This window comes from Chiloscyllium plagiosum, chromosome 23 (assembly GCF_004010195.1).
Source record: "Chiloscyllium plagiosum isolate BGI_BamShark_2017 chromosome 23, ASM401019v2, whole genome shotgun sequence".
Classification (NCBI taxonomy): domain Eukaryota; kingdom Metazoa; phylum Chordata; class Chondrichthyes; order Orectolobiformes; family Hemiscylliidae; genus Chiloscyllium; species Chiloscyllium plagiosum.
In genome coordinates, this window is record NC_057732.1 from 10,223,223 (window position 1) to 10,238,063 (window position 14,841).

The 14,841-nt window shown below is 39.8% G+C and overlaps 1 protein-coding gene across 2 annotated transcripts in view; it reads left to right on the plus strand.

Moving 5' to 3' along the window:
* LOC122561605 (1-phosphatidylinositol 4,5-bisphosphate phosphodiesterase zeta-1-like) overlaps window positions 1-14,841 on the plus strand; it is an 82,343-nt gene that overhangs the window by 21,426 nt on the left and 46,076 nt on the right. For both annotated transcript variants that reach the window (XM_043713484.1, XM_043713485.1), the window contains exons 5-6: window positions 5,387-5,531; window positions 7,347-7,499. In XM_043713484.1, coding sequence (XP_043569419.1) covers window positions 5,387-5,531; window positions 7,347-7,499 — 298 coding nt within the window. The remainder of the gene's footprint in view (window positions 1-5,386; window positions 5,532-7,346; window positions 7,500-14,841) is intronic.

The following is a 14,841-nucleotide window of genomic DNA, read 5'->3' on the forward strand; positions in this document are numbered from 1 at the left end:
ATACACCACAGCCATAGCAGTCCATTAAATTCAGGAGTCACGTCTCACATTCAGTCACACACATAGTCCAAAGATGCCACCATTATACACACATTTCTGCTGTATAGAATCATAGAATTCCTACAGTGCGGAAGTGGGCCATTTGGCCCATTGAGTCCTCACCGACCCTCCGAAAAGCATCTTTATTCCCTCCCCGCCCAATAAATGGATTCAGCAGCCCTTCCTGTAGTTCCAAGGAAAAAGTCACATTTCATGAGTCATATAGTTAAGGAATAAAATGATTTAACTTGGGTATTGAAGTGCTAATTGTAAAACAAATGTTAAAAAATAGAGTCCGTGAAGTTATTAAATGACCTCTGAATTGTTTGCCATTTAAAGGATAGGCTTGTATTTATTTAACAGAGATGGAAATGGGAAATAGTTTAGCAATGGATGGTTGCTTTCTGAGTTTCGTGAGATGAGTCTGCCTAAGAGGTTTAAATTATTGGTGCAATTTCCAGAACAAAGAAGATTGGAATGTACCTGGTACAAAAAAAGAGTTCTTCAAATATCATATTCAGACACCTGATAAAGGATAGGTTTGAAAATTGTAGTTATTCATTGAAATCTTTATTGGGGCCATCTCTGGTGTGCCACATTCCCACTGGAAGAGGTTGCAAAAACAAATACTTTTTGTTTTGGATTTGTGATTTTTTTTGTTGTTTTAAAGAAAACATGCATTTACATCTAGAGTTGGAGCAGGCTGAAAACAGCAAGTAATTACTTGCTAATAGAATGGTATCATTTATCATGAGAGTTGAATACAAATATAGAGAGTTTATGCTTCAGTTAACAGGGCATTGGTGAGAATGCAGCTTGGAATAATATGCTCAGTATTGATTACTTTATTTATCAAAAGAATGTAACTGTTGGAAGCAATTCAGAGAAGTTTACCAGATTAATACCTGGAATGAATGAAATATTTTATGAGGACAGATTTCACAGGCTAAACTTGGAAGTTAGAAAAGTAATTGGTGACTTGATTGAAACATAAAAGATCCTAAGGGATCTTGACAAGGTGAATGTGGAGAAGATGTTTCCTATTATTAGAGAATCTAGAACCAGGGGTTACTGTTTAAAGAAGTTGTCCATTTAAAGCCAAGATTTGGTGATTTTTCTTTCCTCTGAAGTTTGTGAGCCTTTGGAACTCTTCCTGAAAAGAGGTGGAAGCAGTATCCTTGAGATAGATGGATTCTGATTAAACAAAGGTGGGGGGATGGGTGAAACATCATTAGGGCAGGCAGAAGTGAAGATTTGAATTTCAAATCAGATTAACCATGATTCTATTGAATGGTGGATTGAGCTCAAGGTGCAGAATGACCTATTCCTGCTCCTTTGTTCATATGTTGGAAAACGGAGATTAAAAAGCTGCTAGGAACAGTAAACTGGTAAAGATGAAGGCACTGAGGAGGCCCATGTTAGTGGAGGACCTCAAAGAATCTCATATTCTGAGAATCATAAGAGCACTGAGGAAAATTGAAGTGAATTCCTGGGTACGTGGCATACCTTAGATTGGTCCCAGAAGAAGTGAAGGAACTCCCCTGATCCTGGAAAGTATAGTAAAGTGCTTCTCTGGGAATAAAAATAGAGATTGACCTGCTGAAATTTTCTGGCTTAATGAATAAGAATTTATGAAATATAGTGTTCAGTTAGTAGTGCTTACTTCATTTAATTCTTGGATAGTGCAATCTTTTTTGAAACATGAAAACATATGGCATAATTCTTTCCGCTCATAACTATGAGTTCAAAATTTAAAATTTGATGACTTATTTTGAGGCCATGATATTGTAGAATACAGGAACTCACTGCAACTTCTCCAAAAGCACTACACAATACTTCTGGAGATATCAGAGCAGCAGAAATCTATTAAATTACCCTACTAATCAATGTATGACTCTTTATGTAATATGAGGGATGGACACCTCTTGAAACTGCACATTTTGGTGAGTGACAAGCAAAAATGTTTAATGAATAGTTTCGTAAATAAGGTATCTGATCAGCAATAAGAACGAATGAGTAAGGTCATGACATCTATCATTGCAAACATGCTAGAGTCCATCTTCTAGGAAGAAATGGCAGGTCCCAGGAATGAAAAGCTTAACATATGGGGATGTTTGAGGACTCTGAATCTATACTTGATGGAATTTAGAAGGATGACGTGGGATTTAATTGTAACACACAGAATACTGAATGGCCTAGACAGAGTAGATGCTGGGAAGATGTTTTCATTGGTAGGTGAGACTAGGTAGGGAAGACCTTTTAGAACAGAGATAAGGATAAATTTGTTCAGCCAGAGAGTGGGGAATCTATGGAATTCATTGCCACAGAAGGGTGTGGAGGCAAGTTCATTGAGTATATTTAAGACTGAGATAGATTCTTGAGTATCAAGGGTTATGGGGAGAGAGCGGGAGAATGGGGTTGAGAAACCTATCAGCTATGGTTGAATGGCAGAGCCGACTTGATGGGTTGAATGGCCTAATTTCTGCTCCTATTTCATATGGTCTTAGCAGGACATTTCGCAAAAACAACACAGTCAAATAGAGTCAACATGAATTTATGAAAACAAAATCATGTTTGTCAAATTTGCTAGATTTCTTTGAGGATATAACAAGTTGATAAAGGGGAATTGATACGAGTGCCATACATAGATTTCCAGAAGGCTTTCAATAAAATTCAATATAAGAGGCTGTTGCACAAGACAGGAGCTTTCAATACAGAAGGTGATGTATTAGCATGGGTTAAGGATTAATTCATGCACAGAACGCAATCAGGATTATGGGTCTTTTTTAAGGGTGTGAAGATGTAATTAATGGAATGCCAAAGGATCTAATTTAGACAGGGTGGTGAAGAAGGCATTTGGCATGCTTGCCTTCATTGGTCAGTGCATTGAGTATCAGAGTTAGGACATCAAGTTGCAGCTGTACAGGACATTGGGTCAGCCATTTTTAGAAAATTGGTTTCAGTTTGGGTCTCCTTACGATAGGAAAGATGTTAAACTTGAAAGAGTTAAGAAGGAATTTCAAGGATGTTGTCAGGATGGAGGGTTTGAGCTGTAGAGAGAGGCTGAATAAGCTTGGACCTTTTTCCCTGGAGCGTTGGTGGCTGAGGGGTGACTTTATAGAGATTTACAAAATCATAAGAGGAACAGCCTATACAGGGTAGGGGAGTCAAAAACTGGAGGCATAGGTTTAAGGTGAGAGGGGAAAAATTAGAAAGGGATCCAAGGGGCAACTTTTGCTGTCAGAGGGTGGTGTGTGTATGGTATGAGCTCCCAGAGGAATTGGCAGAGGCTGGTACACTTACAAAATTTAAAAGGTATCTGGGAGGGTATATGAATAGGAAGGGTTTAAATATGGGCCAACTGCTGACAAATTGAACTAGATCAGTTTAGGATATCTGGTCCGTGCAGATGAGTTGGACCCAAGGATCTGTTTGTGTTATATTACAGACTCTGAATGCTTTGTGAGAGAGTAGGGTGCAACGTATGCGAAGTTGCTGAAAATGCAAAAGTAGGTGGGAGAGCATGTTGTGATGAGGATGTAATAAATTTGCAAAGGGGAGTATAGATAGGTTGAGTGAGTGGCTTGGTAAATGGAGTTTGTAGGAATTATGATGTCATGCACTTTGGTAGGAAAAATCAAAAGGCAGTCTATTATGCAAATGAAGAGACTCTCCAAAAAAGTGCAGCATGAGGGGATCTGGATATTCTTGTGCAGGAAATGCAAGTGAACATTCCGAAACAGCAAGTAATTAAGAATGTGAATGACATTTAAGCCTTTATTGCTTGGGGTTTGTTTAAAATCAGTGAAGCCTTGTTACAACTGTACAGGGTGTTGATGAGGCCTCACCTGGGGTACAATGTCCAATTTTAGCCCCTGCATTTAAGAAAGGATATACAGTATCAGCATTGGAGGCAATTCAGAAGACATTTACTAGGCTGATTCCAGGGATGAAAGGGTTGACTTATCAAAGACAGCTAAATATTATTCATTAGTGTTTAGAAGAATGAGGGTTGACTTTATTTAAACATACAAGATTCTGAGGGGTCTTGACTGACAAAATTTTTCCACTTGGGGCATCTCAAACCAGGGAAGATAGTTGCAAAACAAAGGAATGCCCTCACAGATGGTAGTAAATGTTTGGAATTTTCAACTCAGAGTTGTGGAGGCTAGATCACTGAACATATTTAAAGAGGAGGTAGATAGATTATTGCAATATCAGGAAGTTAATGGCTATGCCTAGTTGGCACTGAAAAAGGCGCAGAGGCCTGGGACAGATCAACCATGGTCTTGATGAATGACAGGGCTAGTTTGACTGACCAAATGGCCTACTCCTGTTTCATATGGCAGGACCATTTAAGTGGCTTCTGGTGCATAGAGGGTACATCTGCGTGATTGCAAGTTACTCAGAGTGATTAAAGATTTGACGTGCCTCATGAGGATGACGTGCAATTTGGACCCTTTGGAGTGGAGGCAACTGCAGTTTCATGATTGTAACCATTACTGTACTAATCTTGGCGCAGGTTGAAGGGTGGAAATGGTGTTCATGGAGCATGCAAGGCAAACTGTAAAACCAAAATTGGAATAGGGGCAATCTTTTGACACAGAGGGTGGTTTGCATATGGAATGAACTTCCTGAGGAAGTAGTGGATGTGGGTACAATTGCAACGTTTAAAAGATATTTGGATAAGAACGTGAATAGGAAAGGGCCAGAAGCAGGCAGTTGGGACCAGTTTAGTTTGGGATTGTGTTCGGCATGGACTGGTTGGACTAAAGGGTCTGTTCCTGCTGTATGACTCTGTGACTCCAACAGCATCTTTCTCTTGATTCCCAACATAATAGAAGATTTCTTCTGTTCCTTGTTTGAATCAAAGCCCATGTGAAGTTAATTCCATGTGTTTGTGCTGTATGTTTTTTAAATTGGAAAGCGAGCTCAAGAAAACCAGTCCGAACAACTTGCTTTCCTCCACTGCCTTCAATGTAATAAAACATTCTGAGGCACTTATTTACATACTTTAACTTTATTTAATATATATTTTGTGTACGCATGCTCTCGCTCATCAGTATTAGGTAATATACAACTCACAAAAACATAAATCTCTGGAAGAATCCAGCAGAATCTGCGAAGAGAGAACAGAGTTAACATTTTTGAGTCGTGTGACCATTCTTGAGTACTGAGAACAGCTCTATAATTCTTTGTTTTATTTAAGTAAAGAATGTTTTTGTATTGATTGTTGGATCATGTGTTGTCTAAGAAATGGGCTCAGGGTGAAATTGGATTTAGAGTAACAAAATGACAATTCAGTCAAATCTGTTATAACATTATTTTCTTCCTTTGGTTTGTTAAGTGCTTTGAAAAAAGGCTGCCGCTGTTTGGAACTGGTTTGCTGGGATGGACCTGATAATGAGCCAAGACTGTATCATAGCTTCGCCTTGACTTCCAACATTCTGGTAAAGGAGGTGCTTGAAGTTATTAACATTCATGCGTTTGAGGTGAGCACCTTTTCGGTTTTATAATTTTCAATGTTTAGTTGGGGATTCTAATGTTAATGTAAATAGGAAACAGCAATAAACATAGTGCAACTCATTGCTGAAGTTAGGGAATTCTGGTTCAGTATAGCAAGCATTTATATTTAGTACAGGAATAGAGTGACCCAGATATAAAGGGCAACAATCTTATTTCTAGGCCAGAAAAATAATCAAAAATGTTATCAACAATGCTATTGAGCCTTCCAGGCGACTTTGGTTCTTTAGCATATGGTTTATTTTGAGAGATCAAAGATCTAATCCAGATTTGATCTCTTTTCTGTTCTGAGTTAACTCTCAGCTAGGTCAGATGTCATGAAGCTTTAGCTGGCCCTATTGCTCTTAGATGAGGGAGGAGACAGTTTTACTCACTTGACCGCTTTTAATCCTTGATCAACGTATGTGTGTGTTTTTTTTTCTGTCCAAGTGGTCCTGGCTAAGCACTTATTGTCCATCCCTGATTACCCAGAGGCAATTAAGTGCCAAGCACATTGCTGTGGGTCTGGAGTTGCATGCAGGCCAGACAAGGTAAGGATGGCAGTTTCCTGATCAAAAGGACATTAGTGAATCAGATGGGTTTTTATGACAGTTGACAGTGGTTTCATGGTCATCATTAGACTTTTAATTCTAGACTCTTTTTTAAATTTAATTCCACTATCTGCCATGATAGGATTGAAGCCTGCATTCCTGGAATATTACCTGGGTCTCTGGATTAATAAATCTACTGATAATAACACTAGGCCATTGCCTCTCAGCAACACTTGACATCTCCAAGCGTGCCTTGGCTTTGCCTCTTTTCCTCGTCTAGGTTTTATAATGTACGTGGGAATATGAAGAGCATAACCCTGTTTGGTAATTGCTATTTGATACTGAATTATTTAACATCACTACAATTGTTAATTTCAATTTTCGGTACTGATGGGAACATCCGGATCGGTATGACTTGTTGGGATTTTTTAAGACTGAAATTCAAAATAATTGACGGTCATGCATTTGAGTGAATGAGGTATTACCCTTTTGATGGTTTTTCAAAACTGGATGTCTGCTTCAATTCCTCCCTTTTAAAGTTACTTAAAGCTAGTTTTGAAAGAACTGTTCAATATCTCCATCAAATAAACTTGATACAGTGCTCAGAACTGTAACTATTCAAATAAAAATTCTACTTAAGTCCAATAATTGAGATTAAAGAGAGGACAGCTATAAATTAAAACTCATCAAATATTTGTCATTGATAATCAAAAAAAAATCTTTTGGGAATATAGGCATTGTTGCTGAGTTGCATTGCTAGCTGACCTTGAGAAGATGAGAGTGAATGGTTTGAACTGCTGCAGTCCTCTGCAAATCAATTTTGCACCATCCATTGTACTCAATATATTTGTAGACCTGATGATTTCTTCAAAAAATCCAATTCAATTACTCCACGTGCTCCCTGCTGTTTACAAATCTATATTAACTCTTCAATTGCTTTGCACCTCACTGTTTTATTTTTGTTGTGAATTGAAGAAAAGTTCTCACAATAGAGTCAAGACAATGACCTATAATGTCTGGTTTATCAGTCCCCTCTTCTGTTAAAAATGGTGAAGTATGTAAATGTATTGTTATTGTGGGATGTTAATTTATAAATGTTTTTTTCGAAAGCTTTAAAATAAACAACTTCTGTTGCATCTAAATGACAAAGGGCTTTTCTGAAGTGCTGACAGGAAATGTATCCTTGGGCAGAATGTATCATCAACTTGAATTAATTCTATGTCTAAGTTCATGCTGTGGTTTTTTTTGTTACAGACATCTGAGTACCCACTGATCCTTTTGCTGGAAATGAATTGCAACCCAGTTCAACAGCGTATAATAGCCAATTATTTGGTCAATATCCTTGAAGACAAGTTGATCAGCATGAACCATGTTGGTGATGACCCAACTCAATTGACTTCTCCTGAGGTAAGAAGCTACCTGAACCAATTTATACCCAGGTTTATTAAAATATTGAATAGGATGAATAAGATTATATATGTCACATACTTGTATGATTCATGTAAAAATAGAGACGTGCACCAGTGATTTACCATTATATTGTGTCTATTATACTATCTTATTATCAGGATGAACACAGTCATTTTCTGCTGTACATAGGAGGGAACTGAATATTTTTTGGAGAACAATTAGCAATGAAGTCGGGTTTAAGCAGAACAGCAGGTTTTTGCCAGATGACATAGAGTGTAGAAGAGACAATAGAGTACAGTTAGGTTTGGCATGGCTTTCCGGGAAGCTTTCAACTAATTTTGCAAAGATGCACTACTTCTTGTCAAAAAAAGGAAACTTGGTAAGAGGATACAATATTGATTTATTTGAAGATAAATTTGCAACTGGAGGTGGAAAGATGAAAGGGACTAATATAGCAATTAGATCTGTGAATACGTGAGATTTGTATAAAATATTGATTAAAGTAATTTTGCACAAATCTAAATGTAGCATACAATGTCCTGTTACATAAGTGTGGATATAATTGCCATTTGGGAGTCTGAATATAACTTAAGGGACAAATGCCAAATTCATGGTGTATAACATTCGAAATGGACAGAAGAGGCTGAGGATGATATGATGTTGGTTCCAAGTTATTGTCACCAGAAACAGTTGGAAAGAAATCTGTGTTTTTGATATAAAAATCAGATAGTAACACTAAGAAAATTAATAACTAGAAATTGCTGTCGACTATAGAGGCAGGTGGAAGGTTGAAACTACAGGATGATGTGGAGTTATTTGAACAGATAAAGAGAACGTCAGTTACAGGAGAGTTATAATTATCTAAACCACTAATTATCCTAATGTGAAATAAATGGAGAAAAACCTTGCTCAAAAAGGGATAGTAAGTCTCTGATGTTAAATTGGGACTAGTTCTTCACTGTCTTCTATTCCTTTGGTAAGAATATTTAAATTAAAATTTAATGGAAATGTTTTAGCTGGGAAGATTAGAGAAGGGAATACTTGGGTATTATCAATTCAGTACGTTGGGGAGGGTGAATCAGAAACATATTGAAATGAACATACCATGTTACAGTTTCAAAACCAGAAATAGGAGAGAGACTTGGGAAAATTATTTGAAGTCAAAAATGATGTGCTTGTGTTTTTCTGTTTGTTAGCACACACATCATAGATTTGTTTATTAAGAACTAATCCACTAATATGATACCTTAGACTTGCATATCCAGTCTGCATTATATACTTCCTTAAATACATAGTAACTGAGAGACTAGCAAATTTACCGACTGCTTGCTCAATTGCTTCCCAACAGAGTAAGATACCTCTTATACTAAGCCCTCACTTATTGTGATGTCATATAGCTGTATAGAGCCTTTTTGATATCTGAAGAATACAACATCCCTCTTTTCCATTTTGAAAAATGGGAAACCTGTTCTGATAAAAATACAAGGATTCACATCAGTATATTAATGCATTAAAATAATGTGTTGGTGGACATATGATTGGATTGAATCTATTCCTTCTAAAATTATCATAATGAAGTATATCACGGGTATCTGATTATTGTCTGATACGATGGTTTCAGTGTCAGAGTCATCATCTTGCATGTTGGATAGTTGAGATGTACAATTTGGATGCATTGATGGTTCATTGTAAGATTTGACTATTGCTCGAAGTCAACAAGTGTGATGCTGGAAAAGCACAGGCAGCATCTGAGGAGCAGGAGAGTCAGTGTTTCGAGCATAAGCCCTTCATCAGAAATGACCACTGTCTGGGCTGGACAGAATGTCACAGTATCTTTCCACAATCACATCAATTCGTAAAGTCTTGAACTCTGACACTTTGTCTTGTTTCAAAATGGGATAACTGTCCTTTTGCTTGTTGAGCATGATCTTGTAGCATTTCCTCCCATTTTTTCAGTAGTGCACCACGTAAATGAGGTTAGGTGATAAGAATGTGTGATGGATGGGTTTTGTAGATTTGTCTTCTAATATGAGAGCTGCCAGAGAGGGTAAACCATGGCCTTGAGGCGAGTCCATAGATGTAATATAGTTATCCAAAAATCTTGGCAAGTAGCTTTGCATTTAAAGATCATGACCTTCACCATATAGACAGACCGTTCTGTGAGACCATTAGATTGAGAGTAGTGAGCAAAGGAGGTTACACCTTGAATACGCCCTATATTGCATATGGCTTGGAAGGGTGCACTAGTGAACTATGTCATAGTCGGCCATAATTTTCTGAGGAGCATCAACAATACTGAATATGCTGATTAACGTGTTCGCAACTGTTGCACTACTGGTATCTTTAGTTTTGTCTCACAAAAATGAATTTGATGAAATAATCAGTCACCAGAATATAATCATATTTTTAAAGTTGCAAAGGGATGTTACTGGGTCTGGAGGTTTTGAGTTATAAGGAGAGGCTGGAAAAGCTGGGATGTTTTTCACTTAAGCATAGGAGGCTGAAGGATGACCTTATAGAGGTTTATAAAATTATGAGGTGCATAGATAATATGAATAGCAAAGGTCTTTTCCCTAAGGTGGGGTAGTTCAAAACTAGGGGTCATATTTTTAGGGTGAAAAAGGTTAACCTTTTCTCACAGCGTGGTTCGTATGTGGAATGGACTGTCAGAGGAAGTGGGAGAAAGTGAGGACTGCAGATGCTGGAGATTAGAGTCGAGAGTGTGGTACTGGAAAAGCACAGCAGATCAGGCAGCATCCGAGGAGCAGGAGAATTGACATTTCGGGCAAGAGCCCTTCATCAGGAATGTGGAGGGAGAAGGAGGCTGAGAGTATGGCTATATCATTTAAAAGACGTTTACACAGAAAAGGTTTAGAGGAATATGGGCCAAATGCTGGCAAATAAGATGAGTTTAATTTGGGCAATTTGGTCAGCATGGACAAGTTGTGTTAAATGTCTATTCCCATGCTGTATTGCTTAAAAGAATAATACTTTTAATCTACTAGTCACAACGTGGAGGTACTGGGGTAAGACGGTCAAAAATCACATGACACCAGGGGGTTTATTTGAAAGTACTCCTTGACCAGTGCTCCGACAGCTAATTTTTAAAATAAACCCATTGCACCAAAACCTGGTGTTGTGTGATTTTTGACCTTGTCTAATAGTCAGCTCAGAGCCAGGTTTGTATTGGATTGCGACATTATACGCTTGGATCTTCTCAAGTAGATGTTAGAATAAAATCCCCACAATGTGGGAACAGGCCATTTGGCTCAACAAGTTCACACCAACTCTCTGTAGAGCATCCCACTCAGACCCATTCCCATCCCCATCCCCCTATCCTATCTCTCTGCATTTCCCATGACTAATGCATTAACCTGCACTCTGTGGATAATTTACCATGGTGAATCCACCTAACTTGTGCACCTGTGGACTGTGGGAGGAAACTGAAGCGCTCGGAAAAACCCAGGTAGACTAGGGAGAACATGCAAACTCTGTGCAGACAGTTGTCTAAAGCTGGAATTGAACCCAAGTTCTGGCACTGTGAGGCAGCAGTGCTAGTCACTGTGCCACCCCATCATAGTTGTAGGGAAGCACTGTTAAAGAGTTTCTGATGGATTGGGACACATTTTCTGGGCACTGGCAATTTCACATGAGATTGCCACTCCACCCCTCTTTTTTCAGGGCTCCTTCAGAAATGCAGAGCCACACTTAGATTCCGACAGTGTTTATGAAGTGCAGAACTATTTAGGAAAGCAAACCGTACCCAGTTTTCACAGCAGTCAGCTGCCGTATTTTGATGTTACAAGGTTCTGACAGCCACTTTGGTGGCTGCTGTGAAATGGTACTTACATAAGGTAAGTGTGATGGTAGGATGCTGGGAGGGGTGTGGGTGGGGTGCCAGATAGGTAGGGAAGGATGCCAAATAAGTAGTCTATTGGGTGGGCAGGGTGCCAGGTTCATAAGTCATTAGTTGGGTTGGATGCCAACTGGATAATGAGTAGAGTGTCAAGCAGCCCAGGTAACTGATACAATGTTTAAGGTAGGTTGGCTAACTAGGATTCACCAGGTGTGGCGGGGTACAGAGGATTGGTGTCAGGGTCCAACTGAGAGAAGGGGGTGAATGCCTCCAGCAGTGCAGGAAGGAGGGTTGGGTGCAGAGTGGAGAAGGAGTGAGGGAGAAGGTGAAAGGTTCAGGTGTACTGTCCTTCAGCACCGTAACGGTGGAGTGTGCCCAGAGGTGGGGAAACGGGGAGCATGCCCAGCAATGGGGGAAGCGAAGCTATGTGTGGAGCAGGAGAAGGGTTGGGTCCAGCGGCAGCAGAAGTAGGTCAGCTGCAGAGTGGGGGAAGGGCAAGTTGAGTCCTGGGAGTATTAGGTCAGGATAGTTAGGGGTGTGTGAAGGAAGTAGGGGGTCTGACAACAATTCCGTCATCTAACTTGTGTAGCTATTTACTTAATTTAATCAGATATCACCAAATTCTCCGAATTAAATGAAGACTCTCTGAGGTTTCCAGCCATGGGGAAATTTTCAATTTCTCCAGCAATTCCTTTGCAAAACTGTCACCCACATTAGAATAACTGTCGTCTGGCCATCAGAAAATCCAAGTCAATTTCCCACAGCTTATGTTCGGTACAAACAGTGGTACTTTTTTATTCCAAAACTGAAAGCATGAGAGTTTACCTTTCTATGTTGAAATCACTTTGCTTGATTTGTTCCAGGACTTCAAAAGCAAATGCAGTAGGCTTATCATTCTATAATAGACATGCTCTTAGGCATTTTTAGAATGCATCTACTTCCAAATGGGGTCAACTTGAAGGGATCATAATGATCAAGGACACTGAATTAATCACACAGACAACCATGAAGTGGAGAACTATGGGCTGTAACATGTGATGAATGTTTTGTGGATATTGCAATAACTTCCCAATTCACTTGTCATTCAATATATTGCTCCTGAGCTATATTTATTGCCAAGGCTCCTGACACTGTTAGTTTTATGTAAAACAGGAATAACTATTTATTACTAACAAAATTTACTTTATAAAATCCTGGGAAAGGTGTGAGATAAAATCTTAAAACCACTAACTCTCTAGAGTCAAAAGTGGGGGCGTGGAAAAGCACAGCAGGTCAGGCAGCATCTGAGGAGCAAGAAAATCGATGTTTCGGGCTTGAGTCCTTCATCAGGAATGTAGCTTGAGAGCCAAGGGGGTAGAGAGATAAATGGGAGGAGATGGGACTGGGTGGAAGGTAGCTGAGAGTGCGAGGAAGTGGGGATAATGGTGATAGGTTGGAGAGGAGGGTGGAGCGGATATGTGGGAAGGAAGATGGACAGGCCATGAGGGTGGGGCTGAATTGGAAGGTTGGAACTGGGATAAGGTGGGGGGAGGAGAAATGAGGAAACCGGTGAAATCAACATTAATGCCATGTGACCTTTCCTACGCTGGAGAGACAGGATGCCTACTTACAGAGCTCTTCAGAGAACATCTCTGGAACACCTGCACCACCCAAACCCACCGACCCGTGGCCGAACAATTCAACTCCCCCTCCAACAAGGACATGCAGGTCCTGGGCCTCCTCCATCACCACACCCTAACCACCCAACGCTTGGAGGAAGAATGCCTCATCTTCCGCCTCAGCACCCTCCAACCCCATGGCATCAATATGAATTTCATCAGTTTCAGCAGTTCTGACCGCCAACTGTTAAACCCTATTTGAGCAGCTCTACGACAATTCAGTGGTGAAAGAGTTTAAGTCTTTTTGAAAGAGTTACTGAGTTGGGCTAGTTCCTTCTTCTGTTCAGCCTCCTTGTGGAATCCTACCAATCAGATGCATGTGATATGGCTCCTCACTGAAAACGGTCTTCCAGTTTGATTTTTCCTGCTTCAGTTATAGTTATCTGTTTTCTGCTTCAAGCAGTGTCCCTGTGGTTCCCTACCAAGTGGACACTTGGGGTGTGTCTCCCCTCCGGGAGCAATCCTTTCTTGAATCTCACTGCCATTGACTCTGCACACAGGATTGTGTGGTTTTGCGCTACAGCTCCAGGCCCTTGTTTTTCCCTCCAGATTGTAACATGACTTTACTAGTATTTTTTTTTTTACCTGATTAGAGATCATAGGGTTAGCTTTGGTTGTCTTTTCACTGTGTGAGGGTGATTGATAACTGAGCAATTTCAATCTGAGCCGATTCCTGCTTTATCCAAGAGAGTGGGAGTGGGGAGAATTGCATCATGAACCTTTCACAGAATCTCAGTTGATCTGAAATTTTAAAACAGTAACATTGGAAGTTGGTTATCAAAGGAAACTTTAGCAAGAACAGATATGGTTAGAATAACATACTGAAGACTTGCTGGAAGATAAAATGCTTTTGAGATTAAAAGAAATGTTGGTGTTTGTCATGCTCCATGATTCATGTATCTTTGTGAGCAGATCTCGAAGGGGATAAACATCCACCAGGACAATTGTAATGTTTAGGGATAAAAAACTAAATAAATGGAGATACCTTTAAGTCACATTTGTCTTGAGTTACAGGCATTTCTGTACATCATCTTCTATTTTGTTGGGATCAAGTCTGATGCCATTTGAAGAGTAGGTGGATCTGAAGAAGTTGATTTTTAAAAATTCTCTTGTGGGATGTAAGTGTTGCATTTATTGCATGTCCCTAGTTGTTCTTGAGAAGGCGGGGGTGAGCTGCTGTCTTGAACTGTTGTAAGTGAACCCACAATGCCATTAGAGAGGGAGTTCCAAGATTTTGTCCCAGTGACACTGATGGAACAGTGATATATTTCCAGTTCAGGATGGTGAGTGGTTTGGAGGGGAACTTGCAGGTGCTGGTATTCCCATGTAGCTGTTGCCCTTCTTTCCAGATGAAACTGGTTGTGGGTTTGGAAGCTATTGTCTGAGGATCTTGGGGCTTATTTTAACAGTACATCTTGTAATTAATATCTACTGCTGCTATTGAGCATTGGTGGTGGAGGGCATGAATGCTTATGCATGTTGTGTCAATCAAGTGGGCTATTTTATCCTGGATATCACCAGGAGAGGGATACAGGGGATTTTGGGGTAAACACACCAGTGTGGTTCTCAGGAGACTGACCAATCAGGCATTGATTGTCTTTGATCGAAGGGTCTATGCTCCCATTAACTGATGCCTGCACAGATTTACTTGTTGAGCAACAGAGCCAAATAGTTAATTCGAGTAGTCGTGGGCTGAGGCCCTTCATTTATCTCTGAAAGGTCTCACTTGGTGGCAGAGGGTGAGGGTCAATTGTGGGCCTTCTTGTCATGGACTTTAATCCAGTGGAGGCAAGGCACTTGTGAGATTTGGGTATATAAGTGACCT